Source organism: Pyrenophora tritici-repentis, chromosome 2, assembly GCF_003171515.1.
Source record: "Pyrenophora tritici-repentis strain M4 chromosome 2, whole genome shotgun sequence".
In the NCBI taxonomy this organism is placed as follows: domain Eukaryota; kingdom Fungi; phylum Ascomycota; class Dothideomycetes; order Pleosporales; family Pleosporaceae; genus Pyrenophora; species Pyrenophora tritici-repentis.
In genome coordinates this window covers 1,095,447-1,112,237 of record NC_089391.1, presented here as the reverse complement: position 1 = coordinate 1,112,237, position 16,791 = coordinate 1,095,447, and the positions used below count along the sequence as shown (strand labels likewise).

The 16,791-nt window shown below is 51.9% G+C and overlaps 7 protein-coding genes across 7 annotated transcripts; 1 reads left to right on the top strand and 6 right to left on the bottom strand.

Annotated features, from left to right (window-relative positions):
• Positions 1–48: 48 nt before the first annotated feature.
• Positions 49–1,205, bottom strand: PtrM4_058890 (uncharacterized protein; the record flags this gene model as incomplete). Its single annotated transcript, XM_001932673.2, has 3 exons — positions 49–726; positions 790–962; positions 1,010–1,205. 3 exons carry the CDS (start codon positions 1,203–1,205, stop codon positions 49–51), a joined length of 1,047 nt encoding a protein of 348 aa, XP_001932708.2.
• Positions 1,206–3,733: 2,528 nt separating this feature from the next.
• Positions 3,734–5,025, top strand: PtrM4_058880 (tyrosinase central domain protein; the record flags this gene model as incomplete). Its single annotated transcript, XM_001932672.1, has 2 exons — positions 3,734–4,436; positions 4,490–5,025. 2 exons carry the CDS (start codon positions 3,734–3,736, stop codon positions 5,023–5,025), a joined length of 1,239 nt encoding a protein of 412 aa, XP_001932707.1.
• An 898-nt stretch (positions 5,026–5,923) lies between these two features.
• PtrM4_058870 (uncharacterized protein) lies at positions 5,924–6,797 on the bottom strand (the record flags this gene model as incomplete). Its single annotated transcript, XM_001932671.1, has 2 exons — positions 5,924–6,614; positions 6,664–6,797. 2 exons carry the CDS (start codon positions 6,795–6,797, stop codon positions 5,924–5,926), a joined length of 825 nt encoding a protein of 274 aa, XP_001932706.1.
• A 620-nt stretch (positions 6,798–7,417) lies between these two features.
• Positions 7,418–8,422, bottom strand: PtrM4_058860 (isochorismatase hydrolase; the record flags this gene model as incomplete). Its single annotated transcript, XM_066105425.1, has 3 exons — positions 7,418–7,499; positions 7,549–7,891; positions 7,942–8,422. The coding sequence occupies 3 exons, from the start codon at positions 8,420–8,422 to the stop codon at positions 7,418–7,420; spliced, it is 906 nt and encodes a 301-aa protein (XP_065964052.1).
• A 2,691-nt stretch (positions 8,423–11,113) lies between these two features.
• PtrM4_058850 (SH3 domain containing protein) lies at positions 11,114–11,907 on the bottom strand (the record flags this gene model as incomplete). Its single annotated transcript, XM_066105424.1, has 3 exons — positions 11,114–11,476; positions 11,654–11,791; positions 11,851–11,907. The coding sequence occupies 3 exons, from the start codon at positions 11,905–11,907 to the stop codon at positions 11,114–11,116; spliced, it is 558 nt and encodes a 185-aa protein (XP_065964051.1).
• Positions 11,908–12,386: 479 nt separating this feature from the next.
• PtrM4_058840 (DltE, Short-chain dehydrogenase (D-alanine transfer protein)) lies at positions 12,387–13,163 on the bottom strand (the record flags this gene model as incomplete). The annotated part of the gene is made up of 1 exon (XM_001932668.1): positions 12,387–13,163. The coding sequence occupies one exon, from the start codon at positions 13,161–13,163 to the stop codon at positions 12,387–12,389; it is 777 nt and encodes a 258-aa protein (XP_001932703.1).
• A 493-nt stretch (positions 13,164–13,656) lies between these two features.
• PtrM4_058830 (uncharacterized protein) lies at positions 13,657–15,581 on the bottom strand (the record flags this gene model as incomplete). Its single annotated transcript, XM_001932667.1, has 3 exons — positions 13,657–14,994; positions 15,046–15,335; positions 15,386–15,581. 3 exons carry the CDS (start codon positions 15,579–15,581, stop codon positions 13,657–13,659), a joined length of 1,824 nt encoding a protein of 607 aa, XP_001932702.1.
• Positions 15,582–16,791: the final 1,210 nt, after the last annotated feature.

Genomic DNA, 16,791 nt, shown 5'->3' with positions numbered 1-16,791 from the left:
TGTCTGCCCCCCAACCAGACTGGTAAGCCACACCCCCTTACAGCTTCTTCACACCATCTCCTTTGCTTGGGGCTGATCATGCATCCTTGCGTTTTCGAAGCTTTTGATTGAATGTAGGGATTCCGTCACGTCGACCTTTGTTGTCACGGTGATGTTGCCTATGGTACCGGGTGCATGGGCCTTTGTGTTCAACCTGGCGATGCTTTCGTTGCTACTTCTGGCTCGGCCTGGTGAGCTTAGCTCAAACGAGGCGCTCCTATTCGTGGCCTCAACTCCATGACCCCGAGTCGCATCGATAGTGGTGAGGGTGTATGCTTCGTTGCGATCACCGTAGTGCAAGGTCTCGCCGTCCGCGGCCTTGTCTGAGGATAGAGGACCGTAGCTTTTGCCCACTGAGCGCTGTTTTGTGCCTGATGCATATGGGTTCGAAAAGTACTTTGGTTGTGTGTTCTTACGCGAGCCGCTTCCGTAGGTAGACACGAGGATTGATCGGAAGAGAGGCTTGAGACAAGGTAGGTTGCCGGCGATGATGCCTACATTGCACTCGGTGACGGTCCACATGGTGAGGTTGCGAGAGTCCCACATGAGATCGCCCGAGCGGCCATAGGTGGGTAAGTATGAGAGCTTGACTAACGCGGCGGCTGTCGCAAAGGTTCCGAGACCGAGGATGCAGATAAGAGAAGCTTTGTGACGGCGGTTCATCTGTACTCCCCAGAGCATGGGAATCTATGAATGAGTGTTAGTGGTGTTTTCGATGGAGTGTTCCATGAGACTTGCAGGTATGCCGACTGAAAAGGCAATGTCAGTGCTGATATTCAGGCAGATGTTCAGATAGCCCAGCATCTTAATCTGCTTCACGGTCCAGCATGTGCCAGCTGCTGTCTGATCCCACATCAATCGGATATTTGTGCATTGCAAGAGGATAGTCAAAACGCTGCCGATTGTGTAGATTGTCATGAAAACTATGAGTTGTCAGCATAATGTTTCCCATATTCAAGTGACAGCCTACCCATGATACCGATGATCACGCGTCGATATATCGCTTTGACTGCAATTCTCAGGAGAAACAAGCCCACCGAGAGCTTGACAGAGCAAATGGCGAGGAGGTAGACCGGTTGTGATACGAAGTTCAGCTTCAAGCCATTCGAGAAATCGTGTGGTTTAATGTGCTCGATATGTCTTCCGGCCCCGTACACGACTTGCATTATTACGATGCATTGACCCACGATGCACTGCTTGTTCGTCAGCGCTGCAAGGAAGATAGATATTTGGATCTTACCAGTACGACCGTCCATAACATTACATAGTCCTAGGCAGTGAATGTCAATGGGTATCTCTCAGATCATCCCAGGAGCGCTCACATCCCAGCCCATGGCTCTGATCATGTTGGCCCTGACATGAAATCGCGCAATGGTAGTGAGCACGGCCACGATGGTGACAATTAGCGTTGATGCGAGGATGGTGGGGCCCTGATTCTCGTACGGACGCATTGGTGCGTCCACACGGGAGGCCAGAGAATGCATGCTGTTGGAAGTGACCGGGTAGAGTGTTGTACATTTGGGACTACGCTGGCTTCATAAGATAGCAGCGAGATGCCTGCATACCACCTGCCGACTGCCGAAACTCAAGTAACACATCAGGGGCGCTACCATAGAGACGCCTTCAGCGCCCAGAAACTGCTCTACAAGTGATGGAAGCCCGCCACCACATGGCTCAGGGCATATAGTTCTCGGTAGCCAACCTTATCTGTAACTGTCTAACCGTGAAGAACATCAATACCGGCTTAAGCGACGCATCCGTCATGCGTGAGTGGCAGGTCCGAACGGAGAGGATTCGGGACGTGCCTCATTAACCGGAAGCATGGGAACTACACAAAGTATTCAAACCGAAGGACTTGTCAAAGCATGACAGCCGGACGCCGGACGCACGTGGGGGGCGTATTTGGGCCCACAAGTAACCTGATACAAAGCAGTTTCTCTTACACATGGATTGTGTAGTAATAGTAGCGCGTAAGTGTTTAAAGAGAGGCGAGTGACGCATGAAAGAGACATTATGCGCACACTTGAGTCTTCTTATTCCGGCCCCTAGATCGCTGCCCTTGACTCTAGAGATGAAATGAAAAGCATACTTTGATCTTGCCATCTCATTAGGTGACGCCGAGGTCGCCCGATGACCAAGTTGTTGTGAACGCTCGCCAAGACAAGAGTAGACCCGAGACGGCTGCTACCATATGCTATGCGTAGTTTACGCCAAACACCGTTAGAGTGCATGTGATAGTCTGCATATCATACCGTTCAATGCAGGCTTTCCGTATATCGTCACGAATGGCTTCCATTCAGAGAAAGATGGAACTTGGCAATTCGCGGGCTGGGTAGTGAGCGCAGTGAGGATTTTGGCTATTATGGAATACATTTCGCAGCCTGACCATGAAGAGAAGGTGAACCGATATGTATGCGGTTTCCCAATTGCTGAGGTCCATATGCCCGAGAAAATTGATTCCAGGCGGGACGAAAATGGTACCGTGGGGGGTACCATGGTGCCATCCTCAGGCTATTGTGATACCGCCTAATATCGACCGGGAGATTGGTAGCGACGTGCCGAGTTTACGCCATTTGGTAAAAGTCGCACGCGGAACGTGAGCCGTAACCACTGAAGGCCAGATCAAGTGGCCCATCGGCGTGGCTTGCAAATACTAATCGCACAGCGAGTAATGGAGGTTATCTGATGATGGCGCAAAAGACGATACCGCGGAAGCGCCAGCGGGGAAAGAAGACGGGACGGGGAAACGGCTGATCCGGAACGGACCCCGCTACTGAACGGGCATAGCGGCATCGCATGATGCGCCACTAATTCAGTCGTCCTCCTCCCGACACTCAACACGCACGATATCCAAGAGAAGCCAAACCCAAAGTGGCATGTGTAGTCATGGAAGGATTGATATGCTTTCGGGATCTCCTTCTAGATGGAGGCGTTTGGGGGCTGTGAAAAACCTCCCATCCTTCTACGCCTCTTGCACGTGTCTGGACCGCGGCACATCCTGCAGGTTTAGAAAGACCCGATATTGAGGCGTTCACGGCACGAAGACTCCTTTTCACGAGATGTAGCTGACTGGCAAAGCACCGCGGCACAAGGAAACAAGATAGATCTTCTTCAACATGACTCGAAAAGCGTTCGTTCCCAAGGCCCGGAGACTCCAGATCTCGGGTTCTGCCTGTCTAGCTAGTCAGAAGCTGACGGCAGCGGGGCAGTAAGGGTCGGCGAGGCGACATGCTCAGCTCTCATTCAGCGAGAGCTGCTGGCTGCTTGCATCAACTCCCACTTACGGGCAAAGTTCACTTGAGGTTTAGTCCGCCACTCCTCATGATAATTCAGACAAGGGACTGCAGAACACTCGGGGCTCTATGGAATCCCATGCGCCAGGCAGTCTTTCCACGTTGGCTCCACACGTGGCCTCGCTTTATCAGACCTGCTAAGTGATTCGATGTCGGGATTTAGGTAGCGAGTCTAGCTGCGGCCGTCAACACCATTCCAGCAGGGCGTACAGAATTTTCGGTAAATTGCAGCCACAATACTCGGCAGTGAGGCATGAAAGACCCATTTACCTCTGAAGGAGGATAATCTCACACGGATATATGTATGCAGCATATCTTTGCTTTTCTCTTCCATACAGTCTTCAGCATTACTTCCTTCTCCAGTCGCTACTACACAACTGCTTCTGTACTCCCAAGACATAATGCGTTTCAGTTCTCCTCTAGCGTTGGCACTCCTTGCTGGGACTTTGTCAAACGCGCTACCAGCCCCCCAGGATTCAACACTAGAACCTTCGGCGCTACCAACGGAAGCCTCGAGCGACGCCTCAACTGCAAGTGGGCAAATCGAAAAACTAGTCGCGTATGCGCAACAGCAAGCCGAAGCTGAGCTGAAGGCCAACTCCAAGAAGCGTGGCACTTGCAACAAGAACAATATCGCCGTACGCCGAGAATGGAGCGCTCTTTCCAAGACCGAACGAAAAGCTTACACCGATGCTGTGCTCTGCCTTCAGTCAAAACCGGCCAAGACCCCTGCTTCCGTTATGCCTGGAGCTAAGTCACGGTTCGATGACTTTGTTGGCAACCATATCATCTCGACCCTGAACATTCACTACACGGGTAACTTCCTGGCATGGCACCGCTACTTTACCTGGCAATACGAGCAGGCGCTGCGCAACGAGTGCGGCTACAAGGGCTACCAGCCATACTGGGACTGGGCCAAGACTGCTGTCACTGGCCTTGAGAACTCGTCCATGCTCGACGGCTCAGCTTACTCCATGTCTGGCAATGGAGAGGCGGTTGCAGGTCAAGGAGATGTTGTCATCATCAATACAGGACCACCAGAGATTCGCATTCCCCACGGTACCGGTGGTGGTTGCATCAAGAGCGGCCCATTCAAGAACATGAGTAAGTCGACCCATCCCACTCCTTTCAGATGAGTACTGATCTAGATCCAATAGAGGTGAACCTCGGCCCAGCTTCCCTGAACTTGGCCAACGGAACCACAATCGCCAATGGTGACGGCCTAGGATACAACCCAAGGTGCCTGAAGCGCGACTTGACCGACTACACAATCCGAAAGTGGGCGACATCACCCCTCGTCGCCAGCCTGATCATCGACAACAAGGATATCTGGAACTTTGAGATGACCATGCAGGGCTGGCCGGGAACCCAAGACCTCGGTGTCCACGGTGGTGGTCACTACGCCATGGGCGGTGACCCAGGCCGCGATTTCTTCGTCTCTCCCGGCGACCCTCTCTTCTACCTGCACCACGGCATGATTGACCGCACCTGGTGGATCTGGCAGGCTTTGGACACCAAGACGCGTACCAGCGGCGCGGGTATTTCTGGCACTCAGACTTTCCTCAACAACCCTCCTTCCGCCAACACGACGCTTGAGGATGTTGTGGATCTCGGATATGCTGCAAGCCCGCCGGTGAAGATTGCAGACCTCATGAGCACAGTCAAGGGACCCATGTGCTACATGTACGCGTGAGTATGGCATCCAATGATGGTGTGGTAATGTACTTCAGTGTAAATAGACTTAATAGACTGTACATATGCTAGTATAAAGCTTTTCATTGTAATCTTGTATAAGTGGCCGATCGAAGTACTTGCGTGTGACTAGACCTAGTCTGGTATTAGTCTAGGTATTGATCTGGGTATTGGTCCATGAGCGAGTGCATGCGGACAATCGAGGACCTCATTTATGGTGTCGTGTTCTACATCGGATATAGATACCTCTCCTACTGCCTCTATATTTCCCTAACGATGCTGTGATAAGATACAACTATATAGTTTTTTTGAAGAGGTCACAGGTTCTCAGTAGAATTATAATACATGAAAATTGTTGAGACAAAAAGTGAACACACTTTGCCCCTGCGTTGATTGGTACATATACCTTCTCAACACACCCCCGCAATTAAGGCAGGGAGACAAAGTAATGCGAGTGGTTTGCAACGCAGGCCCTTCACGGTGCTGACTCCGGCTCTGGCCCTACTCGGCGCTGGCCTCATGCTCTGACCCTTACTCGGCTCTGGTCACTCACCCAACCAGCAGTTCCTTCGCGAACATGCTGATGCGCTGAAAGCGACCCGGGCTCATAACCTGTTGAGACAAAAAGTGAACACACTTTGCCCCTGCGTTGATTGGTACATATACCTTCTCAACAAAAATTGCATTTTGTCTAGTCACCCCCGCCCCCTTGGACGTCAAACTTTGCATTCCCATCCACCCTGTGATGTCCCAATTGCCAGACACGACCCTGAAATATGGAAGAAGCTCGCCAAGAAGATGGCAGGCCGGAGGTCCTTAGTGTGTGAAACCTCTCTGTTCAGGGGGACGAGGATAATGTTTGGCGACTACTAGGGGTCCTGTATACCTAGTTTTGAGGTCTAACACTTTGTCCGGCCTTGAGCGCTCTGCTCTAAGAGATAGTTGCGAGAGGTCACCTCACCAACGTAGGTGAAGGCGCCGTTGAATGAGTTAAGCTGAGACCAGACACAAACTGGCATGGAAAACATGATGATAGAAGAGCTGGAATTCCATACACCCTCCAGTGTGATGTCCACGCCCAAGACTGAAGCCAGCAACATGGTCGTGAGCCAATTCTTGAGATCGGAGACGTTACCACGGGCAACACTCTCATCTACATGCGCCGTGACCAAGATGCGTGCGCTGTCCGGTCGGATCTGTGGCGCCTTGTTCTTGCCTTGCCTGCCTTTTGTTGGGAGGATAACCGATTCTTTGCCTGGTTTTCTGTTGTAGAAGGGGATTGATAGCAGCCCATGTGCACGTCTGTTCACCATGATCTCGCTAAAGAGCATTACTATAGTGGTTGGACGAGAAGAAAGACGGCGGAGCTCTTCGATCAGTGCCTCCGTGAAGCATGTTGCGGGATCTGCCTCGGCCGGTTCATTCCGTGCACTTGCTCCAAGTATTTCGACTCCTCCATTGCAGACCTCAGCTGCAAAGCAGCAGTCAAGTATGTGAACTACGTCACATTCGCTTGAATTCATTGCTGAGGTTGCCATGTTCCAGTCAAGAGTTGGGGTCGAGGGCGTCCCTCTGGCATTCATGGCGCCACTGGAGATTATCAGCATTGATGTGTAGAACTTACGACTTTGATACTTACCAGAGCTTGAGGGTCCACCCATCGGCTCGTATGCGATCTTGCGGGGGTGCTAGGTCGCTGAGCCCATGGCCTGAGAAAACGAGGATGACCAGGCAATTCTTCGCGGTATACCCCGCCTCATGGAGTTCAAACATGGCTTGTTAGACAACCCAAATGGGGGTTGCCGACCGCGGAATTTCGAGGTGCTTGATATAGTCAATGCCGTAAAATTCTCGGAATGTTTCCGCGAGCTTCGTCTCTAGTCGGACTACCCCAATGTCGTCTTGCTCAATGTGGATAAGCACAACCACTGCTTTTTTGTACGGATTCACCCGACCTCCACCAACTGCAGATGACACCGCTCCCTGAAACTCATCCTGAAGCTCTTGCTTGGTGATCTTGCTTGGGATTGAGAAAGCCTGTGGCGGTAGGGGTCCTGACATTGCTATGGGATAGCGCGTGAATATGGGGATGTGGAATGTGGGATGTGGGATGTGGTGAGTGGTGAGTGGTAAGTAGGAAGTGGTAAGTGGGAAGTGGGAAATAGAAATTTAGGAAATAGACTAGAAATAAATCTTACTACTATTCATGTTCTACGGTAGCCAGCGCAGCATAACCAACGCCTCGCAAATTACGTTATGCGCCCCTCTCTCTCCACACGTACCGTTCCGGAAGTCGGCGTGTACTTGAATTCCTCACCGCATCCCTACTGCTTCCGAACTCAGCGGGATTCGTCAAGCGCCCGCAGCCACGGCACAGGATGGCGGATTGGTCCCTAGGAGAGTGCGGGTATGATCAAAGATGAATTGGATACAAAACCGTTGAGGTCTGAATTATACCTGACCATTTGAGCGGCACTGATACAATGTCAGCATGTTGCTTTGATAAAAGGCGCAAAACACTCACTATTCCGGGCTTATTGTTGCTGAAATGTCATCAACAAAAACGGTGTCGTACCCCTTGAAACCGGCATCTAGGAGCGTACCGTACACGCATTGATCCGAGTTTACACCTCCGAAGAAAAGAGTGGTGATCTGGTTTTCTTCCAACCAGAGACCAAGCGGTGTCTGCGCACCCCACATGCCGCTCACACGGTTTTTGTTGAAATAATGGTCCGTTCCGTTCTTGACACCTTGGATCTGCGCATCGTACAATGGCCCATACGGTCTCGCATTCCACGAGCCGCGCATCAACATTTGGCCCAGCTCGGTGCCGTCTTTCAGTTTCCCCATATCGCTGCCAAACGAATCTGCACGACTTAGTACTACCATAAAATACCCACGGCTCTGGAATACTTACTCGTAGGACTGTGCTTGGTGCTCGAAAATCCCGCAATGTCCGAAGGAGGCAGATCTCGGAGATCCTTTCCATCGAGGCCCCAGAAGGTCCAGAGCACGGGCATACCATTTCTACGAAAAGCGTCAATCATTTTAAGAGTGGGCTCCACTGCTTTCCGGCCGCCTTCGGCGCTAGGAGTGAGCTCTGGATGGAGGAAAAAGTTCTGCATGTCGATTATGATGAGCGCGGAACGCGAGGGTTCGATAATGGCGCGTTGCCGGGATCCGGTCATGGGGATGGTGACGGGCTTGGTCGTGGGTGCGATCATGGACCGCGTGAGATCATATGTATCATTTCCGAGGTAGATCCAGTGGTTGTAAATGTTGCCGAGGAGGGTGGTGTTGGTTGTTGGGAGCGTGATGTTTTGGTACGCTGTGATGATGGTTGACGACGCGAGGGGCAGAGCTGCCGTGGCGGCTACGATGGGCGCAGCGAGCTTCATAGTTCGCAGAATAGGTCAGTTGATAATAGATTGTTGGAAGGCGAGATGCGAAATCAGCTACGCCTTTGCAGTTACTTCCAGCAACCTTTATTATATAGCGCCATCACATGTGCTTCCCATCGGTTCTTGCATTTTTCATTGCCGACCTTGTCAGCAATCTTCCCCTTTACGAAACTTTAATATGGAAAGTGGCGTCAGTATCGGCCCGCAACATGCAGTTGACCGGAAAGTTTACCTGTACTTACTATGGACATGGGTGAAGTATCTATGCCAAACCTTGCTTGATCGCTGTGCGTGATATTTAGTAAGAAGGGTACACAAGACCATCAAGGTCCAGGGCTGCCGGGGAAAGGGCTGGCTGTTAGGGGTACTTAAGGCATTGTAATTACCTATGTATACCATAGTCAATAACCTAAGGCACATACTGTAGGCTTTTATTGATACCGATTTTGCCGGTCCGTGCACGCTAGCCTCCTGAAGGGTATTTTCTGAAATGGGCAGCTCGCTTCTCACTAGCTCATCCGGTGTAGAATGCGAGCCGACGGGTTCCGTGCGGGGTCGTTTCAAGACAATAACAATATGCTACATGCTATCAGTAATGTCTGCTTACTCGGGCCCACTTATTGTTACCACAACTACTGATGCTGATGAATTCAAGAGCTGAAGAAATAGCAAAACTGTTGAGAATATCTGGGTTCAGTCCAGCGTAGAAGGTGCTTGAGAGTCACATGATATGCTGGTGTGGCAGGCACTGCCCGGTGGGCAATAGCACCCACCACAACAGTCAAAGTCTGTGACACTCGAGATGATAGTCAATACAATACGTTGCAGCCACCCCGCCTTGTCCCTCTCACTCGGTTATCCACAGTAGTTATACTACTAGAGGGACCTTGTTCCAATAAAAACTAATACAATCAAACTCCTCACCCATACACACGACCCATCCACTCCCAACCCCATCCCAAAACACCTCCCCCAATTAACAATGCTCCGAGAATCTTACCCCAAACCCTCACTCCATTCTCCTGTCCCTCCAACACCGCTGCAGCCCCGACAATCGCCCCTGCAGCCACCACCCCCTCTATAATCCCTAAAATAAGTCTTCTCAACCCCCTATCCCTCTTCCCCAAGTAAATCTCCCAAACCATGGCATTCACCACCACTACGGCGCCAAGCCCTATCCCATAAACCGCCGCTAGCACCATTGCAACTACACCGTTCCCCCACGCCATAGGCGCAACTAATACAACAGCGCCCGCCAGTCCCGCAGCAGCAACGAAGATGGTGATTGCACCTATGCGTTTTACAACACGCATATTGCCGCAGAGAGAGGAACTAAGTGCTGCGGTGGCGAGGAGGATGAGCAGGGGGGTTGTTGCTTTATCTGGGTAAAGGAGGGAGGGGGGTTGTGTGAGAAGTAAGGGGAGGAAGAGGGGGTATACGGGGATAAGGGATGTGATGAGGATGTAGACGGGGAGGAAGAGGTACGGTGCTGCCTTCACGCAGGATCTGGTTTCCCTCCTTCCATCTTTCCCATCAGTGTCAGTCGTCGAAGCAGGATAAGGCATAAGCAAGATCAAAGCCACCCCCCAACGTCCCCACCATAACCCCTCCACTCACCAATCCAGCCCACCCCTCATGCTCACGACTAAACCCAACCCTCACAACACTCGTATACACAACCGCCCCCAGCCCACCCGCAAACCCAGATTGTAACCCCACAACACCGGCATCGCCCCTGTAATGACTCTTGACAACCTCCCTACTAACTGCACCCACAACACCTAAACCAAATCCTATGCCTACACCTCTCAGCGCCAGCACAGCTGTATAACTCGTCGCCCTCTTCTCCCCTCCGCCGTCGTAAAAGGCGAGTGCAAACATACACCCACAAGCCAGTATAGCACCTAATCCAAACACCCCTTTTACTATCCCCTTCCCCCTCTTCCACCGTCTCCTCTCACCCTCCCTCCACGAATACCACACGCACCCCACCCCCAACTTCACACCAACCCCCTGCAGCGCCACCACGCCAGCGACCGCAACGAGCGAGCGTGTAGCAAACAACGTTGAGAAGTAGAATTCGAGGACGACGGCGTTGGAGAGGGGGATGCCGAGGGTGTTGAAGAGGACGAGGGCGTGGGCGTAGACGCTGTGAGAAAGGAGTGGGTTAGAGAGGAGGGGTTGAGGATGGTGGTGGTGAGGCTTACGATAGGTTTCTGTAGAGGGAGAGTTGTTGGATTGTTGGATTGTCTGGCTGCTTGGCGGTGTGTGGAGGGCTTGGTTGGCTTTGTCTTTGGGCCATGAGTGTGTGTGGGATGTAGTAGTTGTAGGATGTTGTAAGTGAGGTGACTCTTGTGCTTGGGGGGTGCGCAGGAAGAAAGGAAGGCGTGTGGATGTGCAAACGAGGAGTGAGAAGGGGTATGTGATTGCGCAAACGGAGTATTGAAGCGTCAACAAAACGCCGATTGATCAAGTAAACGTCATAATTATTTGGCCTCTCATCGCGACAGGTAACCTAGAAGAAATACCAAACAGGAAAAGATGAGTCCCCTCCCCAAAGACCTAAAAACGCCAATCACAAAGTCCCCATATACCAACTCAACCCAAGACTTCTCACCCAACTCCCTCTCAAAAGATGGAGTTGACAATATTCCCTCCAATCGTAGCACCTGTAAAGACGGGTAAGCGTTAAAATATCCCATTAACAATCTTGCCACCAATAGTCGCACCTGCACCGAAAATGGCAGCATTGCCCAATTTCTTGCCAAACTTCTTGCCATTCGCCTCCATCTTGCTGGGCTCACCCGCCGGCTGCTGCTGAGCCTGAGCACCCGACGCCACATCCAGTGGCATATTGCCGTAGTTGCTAGGCGCAGGAGTAGCAGAAGGCGTGTAAGCGGGCATAACGGCCTTTTCCTCCTTGCGTACATAGCTAGCGGGGAAGATTCCCTCCATGCCCGTGCGCTCGTTACGCCCCTTCCACCACTCGTTGTTCATATACTCTGTGACGACGACCTTGTCGTTGGGCATGAGGGCCAGGTCGCCCGCGTCCTGCGCGTTATACTGGTACATGGCCGAGGCGTAGGCGAGCACGGGAGGTCCAACAGGCGCGGCGGGCACAGAGGGGTAGGCAGGCGGCGGGGCGTTGGTCGTCGTCGTCGTCGTGTCGGCGTAGTAGCCGACGTTGCTGTGCTTCTTCTCTGGCGGCGGTGTTGGCGAGCTTTGCACGCTCATCTGCGCCAGTTGCTGCGTTGGCACAACGGGGAGGGCGCGCGCGCTGTTCTCGGCTGAGACGGGCAGTTGCGATGATATGGCATCGTGTTGCGCCGAGCTGAGCACGTTTGATTCGACGAGGAATTGGAGGTTCTACCGCGTGTGTTGTTGGTAAATAGAGCGACCGAGGCTTATGGGTGATGTCGACTTACATTCTTGATGTCGCCGAGCGCCCGGTTGATCATCGCATTCTTGAAGCTGTCCGTCATGTTGAACCGTTGCCCGAATCTGGCTGCTATATCCAGTGCAGATGTAGATAAACGACCGTTTTGTTGGCTTTCACGAGCTTTTTAAGGTTACAGGGGGGTATATTGTTTGCGTGAAGAGCAGAGAATGCGGTGAAGACGAGTTTGGGCACCTTTGGGTCAACTTGATACAGTGGTTTGGGGGCGGGAGCTGCTTAGCGGCAACCCGACCCGGAACGACTGCGCCGCAATGGGGCTGTGCTTCGCCCGTCCGTCACCTCATCAACGCACGGGTACTGTCACCCAAGGTACCACGCAAAAATCAATCAGCAGCTTTTTATACATTATAGTTTAACCCTGGACCTTTCACAACGTCCCAAATCCCTACCCATCAGCCAGGGTCCAACTGTAACCAAAGTTACCGATATCGTCTGAACAGGGAACAACCCAAACCACGCACCCATGCACCCGAATGACAAAAGTCAATCAATCAACTTACATACTTACGACAGGAAAATCTGCTTATACATATCCTGTCTCTTATTCTCAAACGCGTCAAAAGCCTTTGTCACAAACCCCACCGGAATCTGCTCCTTGCCCTCGACCAAGCCCTTCCACGCTTCGTCTGTGAATTCGCCCAGCGGCATGCCAATGTTGCCGCCGTCCTTGATGTCCGGCTGGTGCTTGGCGTCGTGCAGTTCCGTCTGCACGGCTGGGGGGAAGATTTCAACCACTTTGATGTTTCCGGGTCCGTTTGCTAGTTGGTGGCGAAGCACCAGGATCATGTGATGGAGAGCTGCTTTCGACGCGCAGTAGTTGGGACACCGCGGTAGCGGCATGAGTGCGAGACCAGATGTCGTGTAGATGAGCGACGTCTCCTTGTCTTGCTTCTGCAGGAACGGGATTAATGCCGTTGTGAGATGCATGTACGACAGGTAGTTTGTCCTAAACTCCAATTCTAGCACATCCAAGTCCACCGTTTCGGGCTTGGAAAAGTCGAAGCCGCGCTGGATGCCCGAGTTGAGGAATACGCAGTCAAGATCGGGGTGCTTGCTCGTTACATCCTTGACGAATTGCGGGATCTGGTCGAGCTTGGTAATGTCCATGACGAAGCTGTCGACCTTGTCGCTGCCGTGCTTCTTCTGGAATTCGTCTAGCTTTTCTTGCCGCCGTCCGACGATGATGGCCTGTTTGCCGTCTTGCACAATCTTCTCCGCCAGCGCCCAGCCGATGCCGGATGTCGCGCCTAGCACAAGAACCTTGTTGTATTTGAGAGACATGGTAAAGGTATAGAGTGGATGATGGTGTTGCTATGAGTGTAGAGCTTGGTTGGACATGTCCATGTTTATACCAACTTTTGCAACCCGCTATTATCATCAACATCATCATGAACATCATCGCGCCGCCACAACCAATCTCTGACTTGGATCGCTCTAGATCCAAGTCCCACACTAAATTCTCTCGGTGATACCGGACATCTTACGTAGAGCGCTGCAGGTTGTCATGAACATCCAAACATGTCCAAGTGCAATGCAGACGTCATCGTGGATCGTGGATCCGCATTTTCGGCAGTTGCATCGGTCGCAACAACATCAACATCAACATCATGTATGAAGAAGAAGCAGCTGTGGAAAGCGAGTGTATTATTTATAATAGTTATGTAGTAGTAGTAGTAGTAGTAGTAGTAGTAGTAGTAGTAGTAGTAGTAGTAGTAGTAGTAGCAGGGGTATCAATCTTAATCACAAAAGGCCGTTTATTCGAATGATGCTGCCACTAATTGCAAAGCAGCTTGCGCATCCATGCGTTGCCCTTCTCGGCATCGCTATCCTTGGTAAGCTGGCTGTTTGCACGTCCAAGGTTGACAAACTTTGGCCAAGTGTTGGTTAAGACGAGGTACTTGATCTCCTTCTCGGCAGCATCGAATACCATCTCGGTGAAAGCATCTGGAATCTCCACCTCGGCCAGCATCGCATCCTCATGCAGCTCCTCCATGTTGGAAACAGCCTTGAGGTTCGCACGTCCCAGCCTATCAAGGCAGACGGGCGTCGTAGGCGACATGGGGCTGGGCGGTGCCTTGAGCTCATGAGATGATGCGCTGCTGTTGCTGCGATCGCTGTCGCTGTTGAAGGGTGAATCTGAGGCATCATCTGGCATGACGTTGTCGAAAGGAGTGGCCTTGTCGCTGAGCGAAGAAGTAATCGAGCCTGAACGGTGGCTGTAGAGAAAGTGTGCAGTTTGCGAAAAGATGACATGGAGACGCTTCATCTCTTTGGATGAGATGTTGATGGGGAATTCGGAAAATTCAAGAGAGATGAAATGAGCGTAGATGCGTGTAGCAGCGACGAACTGGTGGCGGCGGTGCTCAGCTGTGTTCGACTTTGGTGTAAACCAGTAGCGTCGCCAATCGGCAACGTGGGTAAGGAAGCTGACGTTTTCGCCAGAAAAGTCCTTCAGAGCGGCAAACTCAAGGAGTGGCAATGCGTTGGTTCGAAGCGCGTTCTCCAAGGCAGTCATGGTCAAGATATCCGACTTGTGTGACTCAAATGACTGCATGCTGTAGCTGATATCGCCAGCAGACTTGACCGTGATAGTCGTAGTGAGCGAGTCACCAGTCTTGTATTGGTCGGTAGTCTCGTTCAGACCAGCGGCTGCTTGACGTGTCTCCCAGTCGGCGATAGCATCAAGTGTCTCTTGAGCAAGTCTCTTACTCCTCAGCAGGTTGACAATTGGGAAGCCGATGCTGAAAACCTCCATCATGCCGAAGCAGACGGCGAACCAGACAGGCGGAGGGAACACTGCGTTGATAGGGGCAAACTGGGGAGTGTAGAGACCAGCGAGCCAAAGAGGAGATGCGGGCAGGCCAACAAGGCAGCAGCAGATGGTCTGTAGCCGCCAACCGTGGACGTCCTTGATGCTGCGGGACTTGAACAGAATCCAGGGTGCGTAGACCCAGGACCAGAATAACTGCCAGACAATTGACAGCCACCACTCCCAGCCCTTGACACAGTTGGCCGTCGCTTCCATACCGGTGCCTTTGATTGTGTAATCGAAAATGCCCCAACCTGGATGAAACTTCTCTGATGCGAGAAAAACGAAGAGAACCAATAAAACCTTGCCGTCATGTTAGAATCGTATCAAAAAAACGTAAAACAAGTCACTTACCTGAGCTATCATGCCCATACCAATGAAGATAAGGGTCCGCTCGATATTGTCGGCACGCTCGACTCCATTCATGATGCGCTTCCACCGGCTGTTGGAAACTTCCTGGGCCTTCTTTTCATCGATCGGCTCGTGGTCCTTCAAAGAGCTCATGTGTGCAAAGCGCTTCTGACGACTGGCGAGGTGCAGAAACTGACTGTTGGACGCATGGAATAAAGCCATACCTAGTGGAACAGCAATCGACATCATCCAGAAGACGACTGAGCACGGGAAGGCTGCACCAAATGGGTATGCTATCGACAAATTAGCAAGGGGTAGTCGTAGAAAGCTGCGGGCTACGTACCAAGGCAGCAAAGAGTGCCGTAGATGTGAAGTGCAATGATGCCAGTGAACAAGACTGGCAGCCTGCGCATGCGAAGTGTAGGGTGCTGCCGGTTGAGCCATAGGAATGTGAGACCTGATGCCAACAAAGTGTTCCAAACAATGAAAATAGAGACATAGGTCCAACCTATGCGGTCGAGAGCGAGCTGGTACTCCATGGTGATGTGAAAGAAATGTTCAAGGAGTGTATTAGGTACAGCTGGAGAGGCTGATATCGTGATGTCCGTAGACGTTCCCCCTCGACCTTATACTCGACGTCTTCTGCAGGATGAAGATCATACAAAGTATAGATTGTCGGCGAAGTATTAGGTAGAAGGGTCTACGGCACCCTGCAGGCATTCAGATCGACAGTTACCTCCAAGTTCATTTTCAAAACGGGAGACGTTCGTAGGTCGACCAGGTAATTAAGGTTAGCGGCGCAACTGTCAACGAATAACGTGGCGCTAACGTGCACCGATGCCATGTGCTAAAGTGTTTTATGCCTACTAACCCAGCTAGTACACGATCTGGCACCTGAACACCCCCGTCTAGTTTTATACCAAAGTTTATCGCTCGTACCCCAGGATGACGTTGGCTCGCCGATGATGAGTTCATTCTGATGGAAGAGGGGGCAAAGGCTTGTTTGGTGTACCAAACTCTTGCTTTTTCCTTCGAGAAGAGTTTTGCTGCAGGGCATGGCCGAGAACCTACCTCGTGTGTGTGTACAACTAAGGTAGACTTGCGGAATCTGACGTTGAGCCCTGCTTTGGTGCCGTACGGTACGGCCAATCAGTCGTATCGGTCGCGGCAGAGAAAGTCGACACGGTGTCGCCGACCTGGAACCGATGTAGTCCTAGACGCCATCTCCTGTTGACGACTTCCACCGAGCATGGCTTCTCCCGTCACCGGATTGCGAATGCGAACTGTGTATGACTCGTCTGACAGTATGTGTCCCCGTGTCCGGGTTTTGGGTTGGCCGGCGCTGGGATCTTCATCACCAACTCCCTACTACCAGGTACAAGAGCGCTATCATAGTATTGCCGCGGAGTTGCTTCCTGACTTTCGATACTATGAAGCTTTACCTGAACATGGCATTGGTCGTGGACATGTGTTTTCGATAGTCAGCATCAACATATGCCTCGCAGACATGCGCAATGGACCTAGCAGATCGTCATAACACGAGGCGGGTCAGTGCAATCTCGCATAGGGTGAACTGTTCCTAAAAGGAGCGACAGTGAGCACGCGAATAGCGCCGAGCCGTGAGGTAGATTTCCGCTCGCTAGTGACGCATGAGGCGAAAAGAATCACAGCCACACACCAATGGGATAGGCGTCAGGAACTGCAGACCTCCGGTCGTATTCAAGGCAGTGAGTGGGTGGGCATGTCCGT